This window comes from Lethenteron reissneri, chromosome 13 (assembly GCF_015708825.2).
Source record: "Lethenteron reissneri isolate LAM-NWPU_2019-01 chromosome 13, ASM1570882v1, whole genome shotgun sequence".
Taxonomy (NCBI): Eukaryota; Metazoa; Chordata; class Hyperoartia; order Petromyzontiformes; family Petromyzontidae; genus Lethenteron; species Lethenteron reissneri.
The window spans coordinates 10,685,181-10,705,648 of NC_083791.1; the positions used below are offsets into that span (position 1 = coordinate 10,685,181).

At 44.7% G+C, this 20,468-nt stretch overlaps 1 protein-coding gene across 1 annotated transcript; it reads right to left on the reverse strand.

Annotated features, from left to right (window-relative positions):
* Positions 1 to 1,122: 1,122 nt before the first annotated feature.
* Positions 1,123 to 20,274, reverse strand: STT3A (STT3 oligosaccharyltransferase complex catalytic subunit A). Its single transcript, XM_061551031.1, is given in 19 exon segments — positions 1,123 to 1,728; positions 4,621 to 4,736; positions 5,633 to 5,821; positions 7,217 to 7,319; positions 8,046 to 8,162; positions 8,835 to 9,023; positions 9,706 to 9,861; positions 10,791 to 10,882; positions 11,301 to 11,456; positions 12,387 to 12,567; positions 13,199 to 13,363; positions 14,217 to 14,246; positions 14,248 to 14,324; positions 15,353 to 15,443; positions 16,121 to 16,266; positions 16,392 to 16,513; positions 17,200 to 17,260; positions 17,628 to 17,759; positions 20,117 to 20,274. Coding segments are annotated over 18 exon segments (2,121 nt in total). The 5' UTR covers positions 17,719 to 17,759; positions 20,117 to 20,274; the 3' UTR covers positions 1,123 to 1,689.
* Positions 20,275 to 20,468: the final 194 nt, after the last annotated feature.

The window sequence follows — 20,468 nt, forward strand, 5'->3', positions numbered from 1 at the left end:
TTACCAACTTCCAATTGAAATAAAGTGGTGGGCTTTCCCTTTAAGTCCAATATTGCCAATACACAGAAAACAAAGAACACCCTGTACTGTCGAGAACACACGTTGTTCTTGTGCACTCCTAGAATTGTAATACTGTCTAAGAACAGAAATATTCCTGAATGTGGCAATCCACAGTCACTAACATTTGACATTATGTGAATGTATTCTATGTGTCCGTGTTGATTTAGGTCCGTTTTTAAATAAAAACCAGTAAAAGGCAATGAGTTGTTACAATTTGGTTGTGCATGTCTTCAAATACAACAGTAATTAATGCTAGTCCTATTAAGAGGAACTATGTCTGCAGTTACGAAAGCTTCGAATCTAGTTGGAACTATACTGGTAGGAACCTCCTGGTTACACCAGCCCACAGGGGATTATTGTGTCCATCCGTCATGCAGGGAGGGGCTGGGTGGGGAGGGGCTGGTCACCCCGTGGTGCCCTTATAAAACTCAACGTTTAACCTACTCACGCCGGCTTGTGCCCACCCTCACAGTCGGGCATATTTGCGGAATACACCACGCCGCCGTTGACCCTGGCCATTGACCGAGCAACCCAACGTTCCTACCAGCTCCCTCCGCAGGAATGTGTTATCCTGTAAAAAATATTCTGGTGCTACTTTTACTATATGTATTGGTTCATTATTTGAAGATAAACACATTTAATGCTCTATTTTATTCAAGAGACATTTGAGCATCAATTCCAGTCAATATTTAAAGCAAAAATATTGACATCAAATCTCAGTTCCCCCAATAGCAAAAGGTTATTCAAGCGATATCTGATTTACAAATTTCGCTTTAATAACATTTACAAAACATTAAATTAACTATTGACTTTCTTTACAACCTATACATCCTGAAATTTCCCCCCAAAAGATATGTTCGAAAACTTAGGGGCTAAGATTGAGGGCTGCAACGGACAGCATGGGAAAGTAGAAATTGCACGGAAAGAATTGTCCATTCCTAGAAAGATGTTGTTCAACCGTACAAGAACATTTAACATAAACATGACCTCAATGTTTCATTTATGAAATATTGTCTTCGTGCCCGCAAGATCTCTGACCACAATCACAGAATAGCTGCACACTTTAAACTGAAAAGTTGTTTTATTACGCTTTTGGCACCCCTGAATATCCCGCAAAACTTAAAATTCCATTTTGGTGCCAGTGCCTTACACGTAAATCAGTTACAAATTCATTACAAATCAAAGAACAAATTAAGGACAGGGACACACTGCAAGTGCTTTAAACAGCGCAAAGCAACAGTTTTATGCAGACACCCTGACAGTAAATTCTTAGCTTCACACACATGGCTCAACATGTTACTCAAATTATTATTTTCATCAAATGATATTACGATCAACACAAACATCAAACACAGTGAACCTTGCGAGTAAATTGTAATTGTTCTGGTGTTATTTTTTTTGCCTTGGTTTAGAATTTTTGGTTTTTGTTTAATTCATTTCGTAATACCTTCAGACATCTTCATTACACATATTCCTTGCGGGGCAAATTACCAATAAAAGCGGAACAAATTTTCTAATCAGTTCACAACTTGCCTAACGATCTTTTGGCCAGTGTATATTTATAAAAGGGGCTGAATGAAAAGCTGCCACAGACTGCAGCAGGTTAAACTCCACCAAGGTGCCCCCCCCCTATGTTCTTGACTGTCCTCGATTTTCAAGATCTTTGACCTGAAAAGGGAAAAAGAAACATTTTAAAAAAGTTTCCATTGAAAACGACAGATATCACAATATTCTAAAATTATCCTGTTTATATTCGTCAGTTGTCCAACCTCCCATGTTTAAAAAAAAATGCTGCTGTTAGTTAGGCAAGTTTTCAGAGGCCTGATTCGCGGTGTGTCTGAATGGAGACTTTTGCCATGTGTGGTTGAACAAATAAACTTGACTTAAACAGATTCTTGGATCTTTCGGTCAAGTCACGTAGAAAGAAAGTCACACCGAAAGATCCAAGAATATGAATCCCTGCAGTCACGAAAGCTTTAAATCGAAATTTAACTTAAACTTGACTGAGATTTTATGCATTTCTATAGATATTGGTAGAGCATTAAGCCCCAACGCCATGCAAAAAAAACACGTTATAGGCTGCAGTGCAGCACGATCAATTGGTTGTACTGTACTTCTATGCCCCCACGTTTATGCTCCCGACTTTCACCAACCTGCACTGACCAGCAGTGGATGGACATCAGGGCCGTGGTGCATGAGCGTATCGACGAATTACAATGTTTTGGTGCTATAACACGAAATGGAACCTTTCGACGTTCTTATCAGGCTGTCAGTAGGCGTTTTAAGTGGGTTTGGCAAACAAAGAGAGGCTCTCGCGTTCAGGTGCGAGTAAAACCAGGGCGTGACATCCCCCAGTGAAATGTAAACGACATGTAGGTAGCAATAACAGGAGGCAAGGGAAGCACTTGTAAAGATACGGCAAGTCAGCCATTACCACGCCAAACAATAATAAAGTCTGTGCGTGTGAATTTAAAACATGACCTAACACATGAATTCAATATGTACAGGTACATCCCCCTACTACTGTATAGGTTTCGCCAGTTTAACACGTAGGCTTTCGCGAACCAATATTATCCAGTTTTTTTAGGTTGGATCGCATAAAAGTTTTTACAGTTGCGCTGTCCAACTCCAGTTTTGTACACCAGCCAACACGGTGGTACAAGCCCAAAAACACACCGGAGGAACTGATAATTGTGTCAATCCACAACTGGATGAGGGACTCGCCATGCTGTGCGAGTAGGCAGAGTTTCATTCATCTACGTTTCATCTCGCTAGTCAAGGTAGGCTGAGCATAGATGTGGAAGAGTAAGAGGACGGTAAGACAACAGATTTTTCTGCGTCACCCTCTGCTCCCCACAACGTAGCAACAACGGCACTTACTGCCTACGACAATTTGTTTGTGCATTGGCAGTCGCCGCCTTCAGCACTCTCTCCAGGCTTAAAAGCCCTGCTTAGCAGCCCTGCTTAGCTTCTGGTGAGATCGGGCACATTCGGGGCGGTTTGGTTATTGGCAAATATTTTAACGAGTGTAGAGAAACGATCACACCCGTGTATATATACCACACAGATTCATAAGTTGGCGAGTATTTAGACATCCAATAAGGAGACCTTATTCATGCAAGCCCAGCTGGTTTATTAAGTGATTGCCTGCATCATTGATTGCAAGATTTAATTGGGGGAGGGGGGGCGGGATATGGGCAGGACAGGGGGAGAGACGTAAACAATGCACTGCTTTTATAATCTGCTTGAGGCTCAATTTATCAGCATGCTGGACTGAATCCATGTTTGACCCCACTCCTGATAATTAATTTTGAAACATTATGTTCAACACTTACTTCGTGCATGTGCATGTAAAGTATCCCATAAAATAGGTCAATGTAGGCTGTGTCATGCCAAAATGTAATGAATTGCTCACAAATTCACAAGGTGTCATTCTTTTAACGACGGCTGGAATAGCTCACTATGTGAAGCAGTCAGCGCCACAGTTATCAGACTAATTTGACACCCGGTCCTATTTAATCCACAAACTTTTCAAGGTCAGATTATTAAGTGTCACCTGACAAATATGCACGAAATTCTAGATTTGAAGCTTTCGTGACTGTAAGGATTCACTCAGGTTTTTTCGGTAAAGTCACGTAGGTGAAACAATTCATAAATTAAAATAATAAAAGAATTTTTTTTTCATTTACTTTATTCATTGTTTTTCCTACGTGACTTTACCGAAAAAACCAAAGAGTATGCACGAAATTATTCACAACGCCATCAATTTGGGGTCACAACATACTATTAACAAAATAAAAATGTAGTTACATTTTTAGCGTCCAATTGAGTGTTATTAATTTTTCTTCTGCTTCTTTTGTAGCTTCATTCATGCCATTGGCATATATATAAAATGAGCATTGAATCTGAATATCATAATAGATTCTTACACACGCGATTTATTGCATGTATCAGTGGATCACTGGCAAATCCAGGTGGGCCAAGTGATTCGAAGCCACAGTGATGAAGAGAGGTACACACTCGATTGTGGTGTTTTGGGTGCCGAAATATCTTTCCAGGTCACGCCGCTGCAGACTGACCTGGCTGAAAACTAAGGCCAGAGTTTAACTGATTTTAATTATAATAATAATAGTTCAATTTGTAACGCGCGCAAATTTGCAGACGTAGTGGCCGCAACTCAGAGGCGCGGAGCCAAGCTCAGAGTCTCTCGAAAGCATGATTGTAGAGGTGAGTTTTTAAGTCTCTCTTGAAGGAGGCGATTGACGTGATGCTGCGAATGTGCAGAGGGATATCGTTCCAGACTGTTGGGGCTGCCACCGAGAAGCGGCGCATAGACGTGACTATCCTGGATCTTGACGAGTCGATGCATCAGAAAAGCCAACAAACGCCGAGCACCGCCCATATTTGACCACCTTAACACTTGCCACCACGGAACCATCCCAACATTGAAGACGACCTGCGAATGTAGCCGCATCCAGTTCAAAATTGCACTGAAGCAGCGATTTGGCGAGGCGGTGACCGGGGGGGGGAGTGATAAGCAGCGGCGCATGTGTCCGTCACCTTGTAGATGCGCACGAGCCAGTGCTCCGTCGTGTACGCCTCCTCCAGCACGTCCAGCTCAAAGTCCTTGTTGCCGATCTCCACGTTGCGCACGCGGTCGTAGCCGGGCGGGCGCTCTGCCACCGCCACCACAACACAGACACAAGCAATGCGCTCGTTACACTTTCACGGCTCCGGCTAACGGGCAGTGTTAAATTTTCGATTTAAAGCTTTTGTGACTGCAGGGATTCATCTTCTTGGTTCTTTCGTTTAAGGCACATAGAATGGAAATAATAAAATAATAAAAATAAAACATTATAAAATAATTCTCACGACGTTTCGGCCACAACGCAAGCAGCCATCCCTCAGGTGAAGAACAGGTCTGTCGAGAAGACAGACCTCTCGACAGACCTGTTCTTCACCTGAGGACGGCTGCTTGCGTTGTGGCCGAAACGTCGTGAAGGCCCTTCTGCCAGCATTGGTGGGACAGATTCTTATGCAACTGGATCACAGGCATCCTTGTTTCAGGGATTAAATTCAGGGTAAATATTATTGTTTACGATTAAACAGCTGCTTCCATAAACAGTAGGAGCCTTCTCAGATAGTAAGATTTTTTCCAAGCTTTCAGTTCAGTACAATGGCTGCCATGCTTAACATTGGTATTCAGCTCACATCTTATAGATATGAAACTAGGCTACACATCCCACGCTGTGCATCCAATACGAGTTTGAATCTTCATTCGACAGATAAACACTTGAACGTCCTCCAGAAACATCACCATAGCGCTGCAGTAACATTGAAGGGCACAAAAGCCACAGACATTCTTGAGCACTCTTGTAAGCCACTTAAGTTTTTTTTCCATTACCAAAGCTCAAAATTCTCATTTGCCCACGATACACGACCTTGGTGTGTGGCTACAAGATATAAAGAGCAATTTTTTGTGGTATTATTGTGCAGTACTGTCCCTATGACATTGGCCATCCACCGTCAAGTCAACAGAGAGAATCCGCTCGCCCCCCGGAAGGCCACTTACTGGCTTCGGTGTAGACCTGCCCGAAGCGGTAGTAGCACATCTTGTACATGAGGCAGTTGAGCAGCACGGGGGATCCCTCGCGATCGACGCGGAACTCTCCGGCCGGCGTGTAGTAGTCGTGCTCCTTGATGTGTTTCCCCGTGTCCGTGCTGCCGCCAATGCGAACCATCCACAGGAACTTGTTGATGTCTGTGGCCCGCCGGAGGAAAAAAAACGACGCGGCGTGGATTAACGGCGGCGTCTCAAGACGCTGTGCACAAACAGTGGGCGAGTGTTTATATTACCGTGCAGGGGTGGTGGACTTGCAGCTCACCGGCACCACGAGGCTCCCGAGGCATTTCAACGGTGGCTCACTGGAGGTGCAACTAATTTGTGTCTTCGGTAAAGTCCCGTAGGTAAAAATATAAATAAAATAATAATAAATGAAAATAAATCAATTAAATCACGACGTTTCGGAGGCAACACAAGCTTTCTTCATCAGGTGTAAAAAGGCACAGCAAAATAACTGTAGTGTTATTTACTGTAGTGTTATTTACTGTTATTTTGCTGTGCCTTTTTACACCTGATGAAGGAAGCTTGTGTTGCCTCCGTAACGTCGTGATTTATTATTTTATTTTCATTTATTATTATTTTTTTACCTACGTGACTTTACCAAAAAAACATCAAAGTATGAATCCTTGCAGTCACGAAAGCTTCAAATCTAGAATTAATTGGCGTCTCTTCAACAAAAATATTTAATTAAGATGAAAAATCAGCACTTGCTCCTGGCAAGTGGAGCCAGACATGAGGACTCGCGGACTATTCACTCAGAATTCTCAATACAATGCTCAACCACCCAGTGCGCGCAAGTCGGCTGTGTAGCTACCCCCCACTTTGACACGTGTGTGTCTGGTGGTTCGTGGCTACGTTCCTTCGGAGTGGGCTGGTAGGAACTTGGTTGGACAGCGCATTCGTGCGAACCGTGTCACGCGGCGCAAGCTGCGTGGGGCGGCGCGTCACGTGGTGCTGAGCCCGCTCGAAGCGCTCTATGAATTACAAATCGAGGGTGTGGCTATGCACGACAGACAGACACATAATCCCTGGTGGGCAGTGTGGAACTGTTGTTCCTACCTGTATCAATATTTTTGTCTGTGGCTTGGGGATCAGGAAGTTTGCCCACCACTGATATAGACAGCCTCCCCATCATTAATCAGCATTGATCATTCCAAAAACGTTTCTTTTCCAACATTTTACAAACTGACAATGGAAATATTCCTTGGGGGTGAAGCAGTGGGTGGTTATGGTAATGTGCTCCAGAACTTGAATCCCGTCTTTGGCTAACATTATAGGAAAGTTATATCTGAACCAGTTACATGTATGTCCCCTTCACTAAAGTGAAATAGAGTCAAGTAACCCCTCAAACTGAAGGGTATTATCACATTTATTACACTGCCAATGTTGATTAGTACTGGGAGGGTGTGCCATTTCAAAACGTTAAGTGTTTGTGTTTTATAACAAGTTAAACGTGGACGGAAGAAAGAGTGAGTGCAACAATCAGCTTTTGTCACGTGAACCTATGAAGTTGAGAGTAATGCAAGCTCATACCATCAGAAGAGTAACCGGTCAGCCCTCCGAATATCACCAGCACGTAGCCCACGTCCAACTCCCGCATGATCTCATAGGCCTTTTCCTCCGTCGATGACATGGCCTAACCGAAAACACGGGCACAACCAAACGTTTCAAAATGCTAAAGAAGATTGGCGCGTTAAGTTAAAATGACACCAGTGTGTCAGCGCTCGGCCTCGTTTAGCACTGCCAACCACAGACTTGCATGGTCTTAGATTATACCGCAATCGGCAAGAAAGCGACTGATCCCATTGTATTTTGAGTAGCCGTGCTCCTAGACATGCCAAAGCACTGTAAATGATATGAAGGGACGCTGCCGTGGTGTGATGGTCAGCACAACGGACTTGAAAATCAAAGGTGGCCACAGTTCCATCTTCCGATGTGGCATTTAGGCAAGTTTCTTAAATCTTCCCCAGCGGTATAAAAGGGTACACTGAGTGGTGCGGCAGGTCGCATGTGGCGGGGTAAAGAGTGAGCACTCCGACCTCTTCAAAGACATCTGGCTGTGTGGAGGAGTAGGTCAAATTGCAACATTATAAAGGATTTTTAGAGCCAATGACAATTACATCGCTGTAAATTATATCTAGGGATGCTTGTCATGTATTCTAAATTGAAAACTAATTTTCTCAATTGAAAACTCATTTTTAGAACTGATTTTTGTGTTTCGTTTGTAGTCCTAACCCCGCACACTCCGATGAGTACGGTTGGTTACATACCGGTGCGGCGAAAAGAGTTCAACATACATACACACATGCGTACGTATCTGCGTGTAATGCAAGCACACAAGGACCAGCGATCGGGTGTTTACCTGACCGACGCGGGAGATGTGCGTGTTGTTCCATGTGTTGTTGTCCACCAATATTGTTCGATTGGCCATGGCTGTTATCTGATAGCCGTAATCCCACCATGACATCACCTTCGCATCCTGGATGGTCCCAAGGCCCAAAAAATAAATCAAACAACTCGTTATTTTCTTGCTTCACCCCGTCGGCATCAAGTCATGTGATTACGCATCCATGAGGTTATAAACTCCTAAAAGGCAGTTTAACGCGTGAAGAGACTGCCCTGCCACAGAACATCTTACAGAACTACTCCTAAAACCCATGCAAGTGACATTTTACACTTTCACGCACACACCCTGCTACACAGAACATTTTGTTGTAGTGGCACCCAAAACTAGACATTTTTTTTTCATTCTCAGAGCTGGGAATTTAGTCAAATTAAATTACACAACTCAAACATAATGTGATGAGGTTGTTTTGTGCAGTCACTGGTGCCCACAGTGAGACAAACAACGAACTCTACTGAACCTAGTTACTCAAGAATCAAAGTCCTGAACCACCCGGTCACCTCTAAAAATGTTACATTTTAATGGCTCAACATCAGCGGTATTTCAACAATATCTGTAGCTCAGGTTGAGGGATAATCTGGAATTTAGTTCAACTGGGTTCATCCGGCCCATAAAAATGTCCGTACCCAGCACACCACGTAAAGAAATCTCTCTCGCTACAGCTGTGGCTACTTAAATTACGCGTCACCAACGACCCGGAAAACATTCAGCGAGAAATAAAGTCGTGGGGAGAAGGAGGTCACACACCTCGGGCGTGTTGTGTCTCAGCCAATAGTACGCCTCGCGGAAGTCGTCGAAAATGATGCGGCTGCCGTCGCCGCCGCGAGCCGACAGAACGATGGAGGGCGAGGAGTACGCCTCGCTCGTCACCCACGTCGAGTGGAACGTGTACGTGATGAGGAAGAACGACATGAGCAGCACCATGCCACTAGCCACCTGCGGTGGGGGCGACAAGAGACAAAGATCTACCGTGTAACCTTTAACGGACTGCTGGGGCCAGAGCGGCCGACGCAGAGCGCGAGGGAGTGGTGTGGCAAGCATCACGGCCGTTCTCCAGTGCCGACGTTTACACACGGCATCAGGTACTCATTTAAGGCTGAGTCCAAGGGAAGAAGTAGGATGCTTAAAGGATTTTAAATAGTGAGGGCATATTGAATTAGTTGGTATCAGCCTAATTGTTGTCCTTCCCCTACACCTCCGATTAGCACGGTTGGCTATGTGCAGTGCGAAAGAAGTTCAACATACATACCATTACGAATTACTAAAAAATACTTTTCCACTTAATTTGGCCTTGCACTTGCAGCCCTTTGTCAATCCACTGCTGGATGAAGGCCTCCCCTTGCCGTGTTGATCATGGGGGTTTGTACGACCATATTTTACCACTCTGGTCAGTGTGGGTCTGTGAAGGTGTTGGGGGGAAGGGCACGGATGTTAACCATGACCAGGAATCAAATCCATGTTTCTGGTTTAATAGTACCAAGGGAAATTAACTGCACCACATTTTTCACCAGTGTTATACGTATAACAATCTAAAATTCAAGTAGGATTTCGGCAGTGCTGGCTCAATTCCCAACACAAACATCAACTCACGAGGCCCCCCGGGGCCATGCCAAATCACCTCGTTCTTGATGGGGTAGGAGGCATCGTGGGTCTTCTTGCTCTTCTTGTCAGGCCGCGAGATGTCCAGGTTGCGCATGTAGGTGGTGAGCACGTGAGACACGCCAATCCCCGACAAGATGCACATGACGGGCGCCAGCACCAGCATAAGACGCACCTGTGGCGCAAAGCCATACACAGCAACAGCGGTAAATTAGTTCACATTTAAGCACTTAAGTTTCAAGCCGTCCTTTCATTCCATACGCATCGAATGTAGCATTCATCACGAACATAACAGATTTTCTTAGTTTTACTTCATAACACTTCTCTCCCCCATCTTTCCATTTGCCTCCTTATCACCATTCTATCACTCCTGCCCTGGTTACTGTTCCCACGAAATTTACTCAAGGATTCCTCCACCCACCTTGAGGAATCGGGTCCACTCGACTATAGAGGCTCATCCATACTGTGTTGAACCACCATATTACAGGCCAACATTCTCTTTCTACCAATGAGTGCACAATAAGAGTGAATCGGTGAGCTCTGGTTCAGTAAACCAGACTCCGTTGAGGTAGGAACTGGGCTGGCCCAGCTCAGATATGAGAGGGGTGCACCCAGACTGATTGGGCTTATGTTACCTCAGTGGTGATTGAGAGTGAAGTCTATTCACGTTGGGCAGAAAAAAAGTCTATTAACCTTCAGCTCATGATTTGAAGGAGCATGATTTATGAAGCATACCGTCACCTGAAAAGTGGTGGATCATATCGTGAGTGGAAGAAAGTAATGTGAGAGGAAACTGGAGTAAGTGCCAGAGACAAATGGAAGAATGTATTTCTGGCCACCTGACAGGTCAAGCATTCAACTTCCGGTAGCTTCCAAGATTTGACGACACACGACGCATTCAGGGTGATGCGATTACAGGCACGCATTTCACCATCTCTACAGGGCACGATGCAGCATCAAGTGCACACAAAACCCAAGATAGAGGACGAATGGACCATGGTGGTGACGACGGTGATTTTTGTTGCCACCGTGCATGGCTGGTGTCACCATGGTGGTGGGGGGGGGGATGTGCTCTGTTACTGACGGGAGCCTCCCCCAACTCACCATGACCGCTGAGAAGTACATGCTGGTGACGCCGTAGAGGATGATGAAGATGCGAGCGTCATTCAGGTTGCAGAAGCAGTAGTAAAGCCCGACTGGGGAGAGCAGTGGAGAAAAATAAAAAACTAATTAATAATAAAGCAACCACGGGGGGGGGGGGGGGGGTGGGGGGAGAAAACTTGTTCAGAGATCACGTGGCCAGTTCTAGGACTTGGGATGTACACCTTAAACACTTTATAGTCATGGACAATCATTTAAATATTAAGTGGGATTTACTTACGCATTGTATGTTAACCAATTAGGGCTGTAATTCATATATAAATACTCTGTCCATCTCTCTTGATGAGGAATGGTCATAAAATACCAAGGTGTCAGTCGTGCTCATACAAGCTATTTCATCTGCGCTAGGAACACCACCCATCTCCGTTGTTCCCTCGCATTCACACAGACGACACAAGTTGTGAATTTGAATGTTTGATACGATAGCTTAAGAGAGAGAAAAAAAACGGGTACCAGGAAACATGAAAACGAGGAGCTGCAGGTCGAAGTAGTAAGAGGACCACGTGGTGGGCTGGTGCTCGGACACGGAGGCGATGATGGGGATGTTGTTCTTGGCGTAGGACGGGTCGAGCAGGGAGTAGAAGCGCCCAGTCCACGGAGAGATCTTACCTGCGCCACCAAAGACTGGCCATGTGTCACTGCTGTGCACGGTTGTATTTTTCCCAATTATAAATTTCTAGCCGGAACACTTATGGTTGTTGTTGTTTGACTTGCATCCCACTGAGATTTTTGCACACAGCGTTGGTGTACGGTGTTTTTTTCTGCAATATTTTGCTGTCTTTTCTTGTATTTTCTGTTTGCACTTAGTCACATATTCACTTTAATATGTTTTTTGTTCATGTTTTTGTTTTTTTTTGTTGCGGTTGCACCCGATTCAAAGGCCGAATGGCTCACAGGGCTATACCTAATAAAAGAACTTGAAATTAATGAACTTGAACTCAAAGAAAGCAGCCTGTATAAAGTGATACTATAGAACTACATCTGAGAAAGCTTCACTTGCCTCTTATTAAGATGAAGGACACCGCACATTTTCCTGCTATGAACTAGATTGCCATATGGCAATCGAACCAACATGTTTAAATCTCAGACCTGGGATATGTTTCATTAAATATAAAATCTCACACCTGGATAAATGCAGTGATTTGCTTTACCAACTTTCAAGAATTTTCCGATTGGCAATTGGGCTTCAACATGGACACCAAGTGACCTCCTCTTACAAATCATAACAGAGACTCCTCAACTTCCACTTCAACTCGCTTCTCTTCACCATTTTACTGTATAGTGAGTAATCACAACCTCAATGCTTTTCCTTGGTGTGCCCTCACATTTACAATACGATTCGTCAACCATTGCCTGCCTTCTTTTTTCTTTCCGCTTTGCCAAATGTCAACGGAATCCTCCACGTTTCCCCGCCCCGTCACGCCTACCTACACGTTCAAAACGGTTTGCGTTTCCGTACCTCTATCATGGCTGCGTACAGTCCTAGCTGTTCCCACCGTGACCGCTCTCTGAGAAATCCGAAAGCGTGGCCGCTCTTACCGGTCAGCATGAGAAGGGTGCCGGCAACGCCAACCACGGCCCCCACGAGCGAGATCATGCTCTTGAAGAGAATCTCAAAATTCTGCGGGCTCAACTTGCTCCGCAGGTAGTCCACAAAGGAGTAGACCTGGCACAGGCCAAACACCCCCAGGGCCGCCATGTGCTCCGAAGACTGCACCGGCTGCAAAAAAGTGGGAAATTTAATTCACAACATCGTGAAGCATCGCAAGCGTACAGGAAGAAGGACTTCAACTGAGTAAGTAAAAAAAACAAATCCCCAACTTGTATACCGAACGTGCGATTGTAATCATGTCAGGAGACAAAGTAACCATTCGCATCTCTCGCAGAGCATGCAACCATTCGTGTTAGAGATCGAAAGAGATGGGTTTTACACAAATTAGTGCAGAATCAAATTTAATGATGTTTTTATTAATGCAGAATCTGGTTTTAATGAGATGAGGTTTCTTGGATTCGAACCCAGGATCTCCGCAGTTCCAGCTCAGCACCTTTGACCTCTGAGCCACTTGCCCAACTAAGTTGAATAACAAGGGAGTGCCCAACTCGAGCAGAAGAACAGAAATACTCAAGTAAATCATTAAAACGCTTTCACATTTAGCTCGGAAACTCATACAATTTTAACATTAATGAACATTTCCCATAATCGAGGAAATGGCGCAATATTTCTGCAGAACATCATTTGACCGAGTTAATAAGACAAACCCTGAACCCAGAAGTCAGCAAAGCTAGTCTGTTCAGTCGTCGTCCGCCAAAGAAAATAAAACCGTTATCAGGTCTAAGAATTGCACGTTTACCTGGAAGCCTACGAAGGAAATCTGCATAGAGAGGATGGTGCCCAGGCAGTATACGGTGCTGTAGGCCACGTAGATGCGGTGCGAGAAACGGCCCGTGATCATCAGGGCGAGCACGTGCAGGGGGATCAAGTTGATGAGGAACACGTAGCCTCCCCACGATGACACCTGCGAGCCCAGACGCAGCGCGCGCGGGTCGTGATGAACCGCGAGCCGACAATGGTTGCCGCCAGGCACGTGATGATGCGTCATCTCAAAGGAATGTAAAGCGATTGTTACGTTGGTGGTGAACACATGAAATAATGTGGTTTCGGTTCGATTCATATATGTTGTATATGATGGGTTCGCAAGAATCCTATAGCGACATTCACCGCAATTATAAAAATATTAAGATTCTTTGCCTCGCCACACACAAGCATCTTCAACAACTCACAAGCAACTTTAATAAACACAATCGCAAGTTGACGTAAGATGATGAACTTGTAAAGAGTGAACACATCTTAGTTTGGCTCGCATACGGTGTGAAAGAAGTTCAACATACGTACATATAGTGCATTGGCCAGTTTAATTCAAATGCAAGAACAAATCATTCACGCGCATGGTTAAACAATGCTTTCCAACGTGCATTAGTCCTCAGAAGTATTCAATAGCAATAACGGTCACGCAGGAAGCAGTCGGTTTGCAGGTTGTGATGAGACCACGGGGCTCAGATGGCAGCACTGCCCGGGGGAGGGTGAAACTTGGCTGGCAGGGCCAGGATGGAAAGATAGGCCCTTTTAGCGCTGGTTTATTGTATCCACGTATTGGGTAAGCATTTGCTCCAGTTTTTAGGAGTCTAAATCTTGAACAGCAACACAACATTACACAAGCGTGTGCTTCATATGGGATCATCTTTAAACAAGCTATTGTGTCCCTCCTGTACAAATGGATGGACTGACGAGGATAATATACAAACGTTTTAAAAATGAGTTGGAAAGTGTTAATGAGCATTAACACATTATGGGCCAACTGCCCAGCTTACCATGTAGAAGTAGGCCAGCGCACACATAGCAGGACCAGTAGAGCAGGCCAGTCTTCACAGCCTTGATCCACATATAGTAGGTGAAGAGCATGCAGAATATGGCGATCCCTGCAAGCAGAATAGTAGCAAAGCCATTCCCACAAAAAAACTTGTAAGTGGCGCACCAAGGTAATCAAAAATTATTTCACCACAAGGTGCTCGAGACTGCCCGCAACTTGACTCCACAACCACTTTTTTCACAAACATTACAATTGTGATCATTGGCGCTAGGAGATTAGAGAGACATTTTCACTATGAGACCTCCTTTACCAGTGGCAAAATATAGTAATAGGTTTGTACCCTTTCAACTGGAACAAAAACTGACACCTTTATACAAGACATCATGTTTGCAATAACCACAACACAAGCAGTCAAAATGCAAACCAAAATAAACAACTCTGATGATGATAATGATATGCACTGTCCTTAAAGTTGATTGGTCCACACCCGAGACAGCTTTTCTTAGAGCCTAGTCTCCAATGGTGTTGGACCAGATGACGCCAAAAGGCGTACAACTCAAAGACAGCGCACTATCAGAGTATTGAGAGCTCGGGGTAAGTATTTCGGGTGTGGACCAATCAACTTGAAGGACAGTGCATATCATTATCATCATCAGAGTTGTTTCTTTTTGTTTGCATTTTGACTGCTTGTGTTGTGGTTATTACAAACATGATGCCTTGTATAAAGGTGTCAGTTTTTGTACCAGTTGAAAGGGTACAAACCTATTACTAGAGACATTTTCCTTCGCAATTCTTGCAAGACAGCGCTGTATTCGACAATGGCCTCTGAAAAGGGATATCACGAATTACTTGAAATGTCAAGTGTTTCTTTTCACATGTACCTAGCTAAATATATGTTTGATAGCACAGTAGTCCCAGGGGGTTTGAAAATTTTAAAAATGAAGTGATTTTTAAACAATAATTATGCATGAAACTTTGTAAAAAAATTGGTGACCAAACTGAGGCCATCAACTCGGGTGGCTTAAACACAAATTGGAACTCAGCGGTGTAAACTCGCGCTCTGACCCAAGCCACCTGGTGTCCTTCCTACACAACGCTAACCCATTTATCTTTCTTAATGTTAATTTCAATGCGCACCTTCGTTATCGTACGAGCCAGCCACAGAGCGCGATATGTAGCCAGGCACAATGGCGATCATGGCAGCAGCCACCAGCCCAGCTCCAGCATCCTATACAATCACACAATCCACACTGGTATTAGGACTTCTTCCAACACTCACAGCCCTCAACTCTCCCAATTGCAGCTCCTGCTACCGTGAATATTTATACTGATTATCTTCGACATCACGGCTTTCCATTGTGCTGCATGAGCCACTTATGGAAAAGTAGTTATCATAGCTACCAGTAACAGGTTTACATCCCAGAGGGTTATAAGTGGCTTGTCCATTTGAATAACTATTTTGTTTTCAGAGTTTGAAAAGTGTGGTCAATAAAACAGAGTTCCCCTCTAGGATGATCATTATGAATGTTTATATATTTGGTAATGGTAACGACCAACGCAAACACTGAACGTAAAATATTAAAATACTTGTAAATATGCAGGGTATTTCCTGCAAGCAGTGTTTACAAGTGCGGAATAAACAAGTTTCCTTTCAAGTCATGCTCCATCACTTAAAAATGTGCTTTAAGGGTAATCAAACCCTTCCATATTTCAACATCCATTTACTTTGTATGGCTCAAGAGATTTGTTCAAAAAGGCTTTTTTTAAACCTGTAAATTGTGTTTAAATGGCTTAATTGTTGTATGTTACAGCAACACAAGATTACGGTTTTATTGTTGAGAATTTCGTCGAGTCCCGACCTTGAAAGGTGCTATTACAAATTAAAAGCCATTATTTTTTGCTCACCTTGAGCTCTTTGGTAAGGTGGTAGGTGAGAAGCGTGGTGAACGATGCGAAAAGCGGCGCCAGGAAGACGCAGACATTACGGATGTCGATGGTGACGTTCATAAAATGCAGCGCGTGGTAAAGCATGGCTGATGTCACCATAAGACCTGCGCACAACCATCAAACAAACCGGTAAAATTTCTGATGCTGCTGCTGCTGCTGCTGCGGGTTCCTTCTCATTGGTCAAGTGTCAATTGAAAAATGAAACAAGAGTGCAAGTTAAGTGCTGTACCTGGGTAAATGGTTCCGCCAATAATCCTGCCCAAAGGGTACCATGCTCGGTCATCAAACCAGTTGTGAAACTGATAGAAGCCCTCCTCAGTAAGGAAGCGGGTGGTGCGGTAGTTAAAGTATCTGCAGACAAAACAAAGGTTTTACTCGTTATTTCTGGTAGTAGTGCGAAAGAAGTTCAACATACATACATGTTGGTGATGTAAAATTAAGATTGCTTTACATGGTTTAAATTTTACTTTCTTTTCAAATACGTGCGATTTAGCCAATTATAAATTATTTGGAAATAAATACCCTTTTCCATAAATGTATTCCAGCTGTGCTATCGGAGTGATGTCGTGAGGTGAAGAATCCATTCAGAAATCTCACCGTGTCACAACTGTTTTTTCAAGTGATAGTAACATCTCATCCTGTGTTCTTTGGAATCCGGAAAAAAGTCACCTTGTTTCTCCAGTACACATTAGGGGTGCATTTTCCCATATTTTTAATTCTCAGAACTGGCATTGAGCCTGATCCAAGCAAAACCAATTTTGACTTTTTTTCACGCAGTTATTTGGTTACTGGGTTCAGACAAGCTCACTGCACTTGAGAATCCAGTGTTCATAAAAGGTGGATGGAAATGGAATTCAAGCCGAGGTTCCAAACAGTGCTAGCTCAGCACTGACACCTCTAAGGCATACATTTCTGAATGGAAACCAGTAAATGTTTGATTGCTGAAAGATGTATGAGTATTCAAGCAAACAGTATAAGAAAGGGACGAAATAATAACTTAAATATTAAGCACAAGTGACAGACATTGCATCACTTACGGATCAAACTCGTGAATGACGCTTTCAAACCTCAGTACTGAAAACAGTCTTGTTGAAAATGCTGCAAGATGAAACAAAATAAATATGTTCTCATTAAATGCATTCCTTCAATACATTTTATTCAGAAACCACAAAACCCGGGGCAGGCTAGTAACCACCTCTGCACAGACATGCAACATCAGTCCATGTAATCCTAAATGAAACATTCAATGTTACATTACTTAAAAGTAAAACAAACTTTTGACAACACCAATATCTTTACATATTTTTGTAATTAACATTCTCATCACCAACTGTAGCAAATACTGCTAATGCAGCAATGCAGAAATTACCGTAAAAAATTGGCAGAGGAAAAACTTTAATGAACTAAATACATTTTTTTGCTGAACGATCCGTAGCTACAAAATGATTTGCGCTTGCACACTTACAGAGGATGGCGGCCATGGACAGGATGAAAAGCTTGAGCAGCGTGTCCTGCTTCTCATAAGAGAGACGCAGAAATCCCAGTTTGGCTGTCATTTTTAAGCAGTTTCAGGGACAATACTGTATATACTCCAGTCCTGAAATGAAACAGGAAAAACGAGTTAAGTGTCAATCATGTCTAGCATGAAGAATCGGGAAAGTACTCCCACACAACATGAAACACCATGTAACTGTGCCTGTGTATGATAAAGCCAGTGGTCGAAACTAATGATGGAATAGCAGCCAAAGGACATTTACCACAGAGATGGAGCACTGAAATCGGCTCGTGTATCTATGTTGAACTTCCTTGGCACCGTACGTAGCCAAGCGTGCTAATGGATTGCTGAATTTCAGGACCATCAGGATAGATTGAGGAGGCCTCCATCCAGTGGTGGATTGATCACGGCTTATTATGACTGACAAACCTCGGAGCCGGACATGTGTATATTTTACTCACCGAGGCCCCACTTGTCTTTAGTTAAAGGTCGATAACGGTTCACCACTTGATTATTTCAAAGTGTCAATATTAATTCCACATAGACTGGAAAAATTTAATAATATTGAAGCAAAATAAAGCACTTCTGATGCTTGGGGTCAGATGCGCGCACACACATAGGATCCTGTAAATAATCGTGAGTCCATGATGCACACTGGTATAGCGTTATAACATCCTTTGTAAATCCACTGCTGGATGTGTACCGTACTCAGCATTGCCCGCTCCCCTCCCAGTCTGTATTCCTGTACCGACCTACTAGTTGAATGTGGTTTCCACCTGTCCGGATTTGTCCTGGACATTCTGCTAAATTAGTATCTGGGTTCAAATGGCAGCTGACTGATTTCTACCGAGGTCTGGTGGTTTGTTTGTGTTGAACTTTCATTGCAGCATACTGTACTTCTCAGTTCTGAGACCGAGGCTTAGCAATGCCGGAACTTGGTCTGCGAACAATTTTGCGTCCCTAGTGGTGCAGCATGGTCATTGTTGTTAAGGTATGATACAAAAAAAAACTCTTTGAATGTACAGTACAGGATATATTTGAAGACAGCTCAGTTTGTACAAAGGAGCTCTCAAGTTTGAAAGTCACAAGTTCAAATGTCGACCACGATGCACTCGGGCACATTCGCCACGCTGGGGTCAATTAACCAATTTGTTCATAGAAGTCAAACGTGTTCCCTTATCCGAAGCATCTCTACTTGTTCTCGCCACGGGAATAACTTTCACAAAGCAGTGCAGGGGAAAAAAATACATGACCAGTACATGAACTTTTAGTCAACATTAATCCTTAACTCTGACCCCGAGTAGCCACTACATCGGGTATTGCAATGAAGATTGACAATCAACCACAGGGTCCGAATAATAACTTGTGGTGTTGTACTTGGTCCCGACAGCGACGAGTAGCAGACGTGTTTGCTTAACACAAAGGTTATTTTCTCCATCCCTTTAGTCTAATCTCTTGGCCTTCCTGTGTGTGCGTGTGTGTACATGGCACTCCGTTTGTCAATCCTCTGCTGGACGAAGTCCTCTCCAAGCCGTGTGGATCTTGAGGAGTTATTTGACCAAATTGACCATGTCACCATGCTGGCAACGACGTGGGAGCAGTTTAGTAGAGGGCAATGTGGTGTTTGCTACACCGTCAGTGATGCCCACACCAACCTATTCAAGTACTCTACACATCCCCACGTCTCCCTGCATAAGCTTCCTTGAGGATACTTAATTACTTATATGTACTTTCTCCCCGAGTGCGTCTCTCTCCGTGTAGCTGAGCAATTGTCGGAAAGCACAAGGCTCCACGGCTCTAGATGACATACAGCACGGGCAATTGGATTTATTTTTTAAAAAAAACAATCACTGCTGCTTCGAAAGCAAACCTCGAGGCCGCCACGTCTGTAAGATCCCCCCACCACGCTCCCCACCGCGGGCAACCCGAATCGTGGAAATAAATCGAAGTTGAGTCTCGTTCCCGTTCTTTGCCCCTCCGGAGGTCGAAATAAGTTCGCGTTGAAGTGACGCGCGCCAGCAAAGTGGACGCAAGTGCGAGAAAGTGGACCTCAAAGCTGGACGCCACGATGCCCGTTGCCGACACGACGCTGCTGGTGTCACAGTGACGGGGGAATGAAAAATCCGCACGCACGAAGAGGCAGGAGGGAGACGGAACGGCCAAATCAGTCGGAGCGCATCAAGGACGCAGCTCGGGGCCTGCGAGCGGCGGCTTTGGTGTCGACGTGCTATCATCCAGACCATTGCCGCCAAGACGATGCTCATCGAGACGAAAGCCTCCCATCCTCCTCCCATCCTCCTCCTGTCTCTCTCGCTCTCCTCCACCCATTGATGACGACGACGGCGGCCTCAACAGCAGCGACGGCTTCGAGCCACAAAACAAACGAGGCCCTCTTCAAAAACCAACGCGCGTGGTCTCACCAAGACACCGATAACGCAACGCCAAAAAAAAACACTCACCGAGGCTTTGCACAGCGGTGTAGCCGCTGCTGCTGCTCCTACTGCGGCTGCTGCTGCTCTGCTGCTGCTCCCACTGTCGAGAGCGCACGGGAGGAGGGGGGCGGGGCGCCACGTTGACGCCGAGCCGCCGCGGGGGGAGGGGGGCGGGGGGGAACGACGGACGCGTTCGATTTGGTAGCGCGGATCGGCGGCTCGCGGCCAATCACGCGCGAGCACGACCGTCGTCACGTGACGCGGCGGCGAGCGGGCATGGCACGGGGCCTGGGCCCGGCTCGCCTAAGCGCGGTGGGAAATTCAAACTTCCGGGGCCTTTGCGAAAATCGTTATCGGCTGCTGCCTCTGCCGCCGTCTT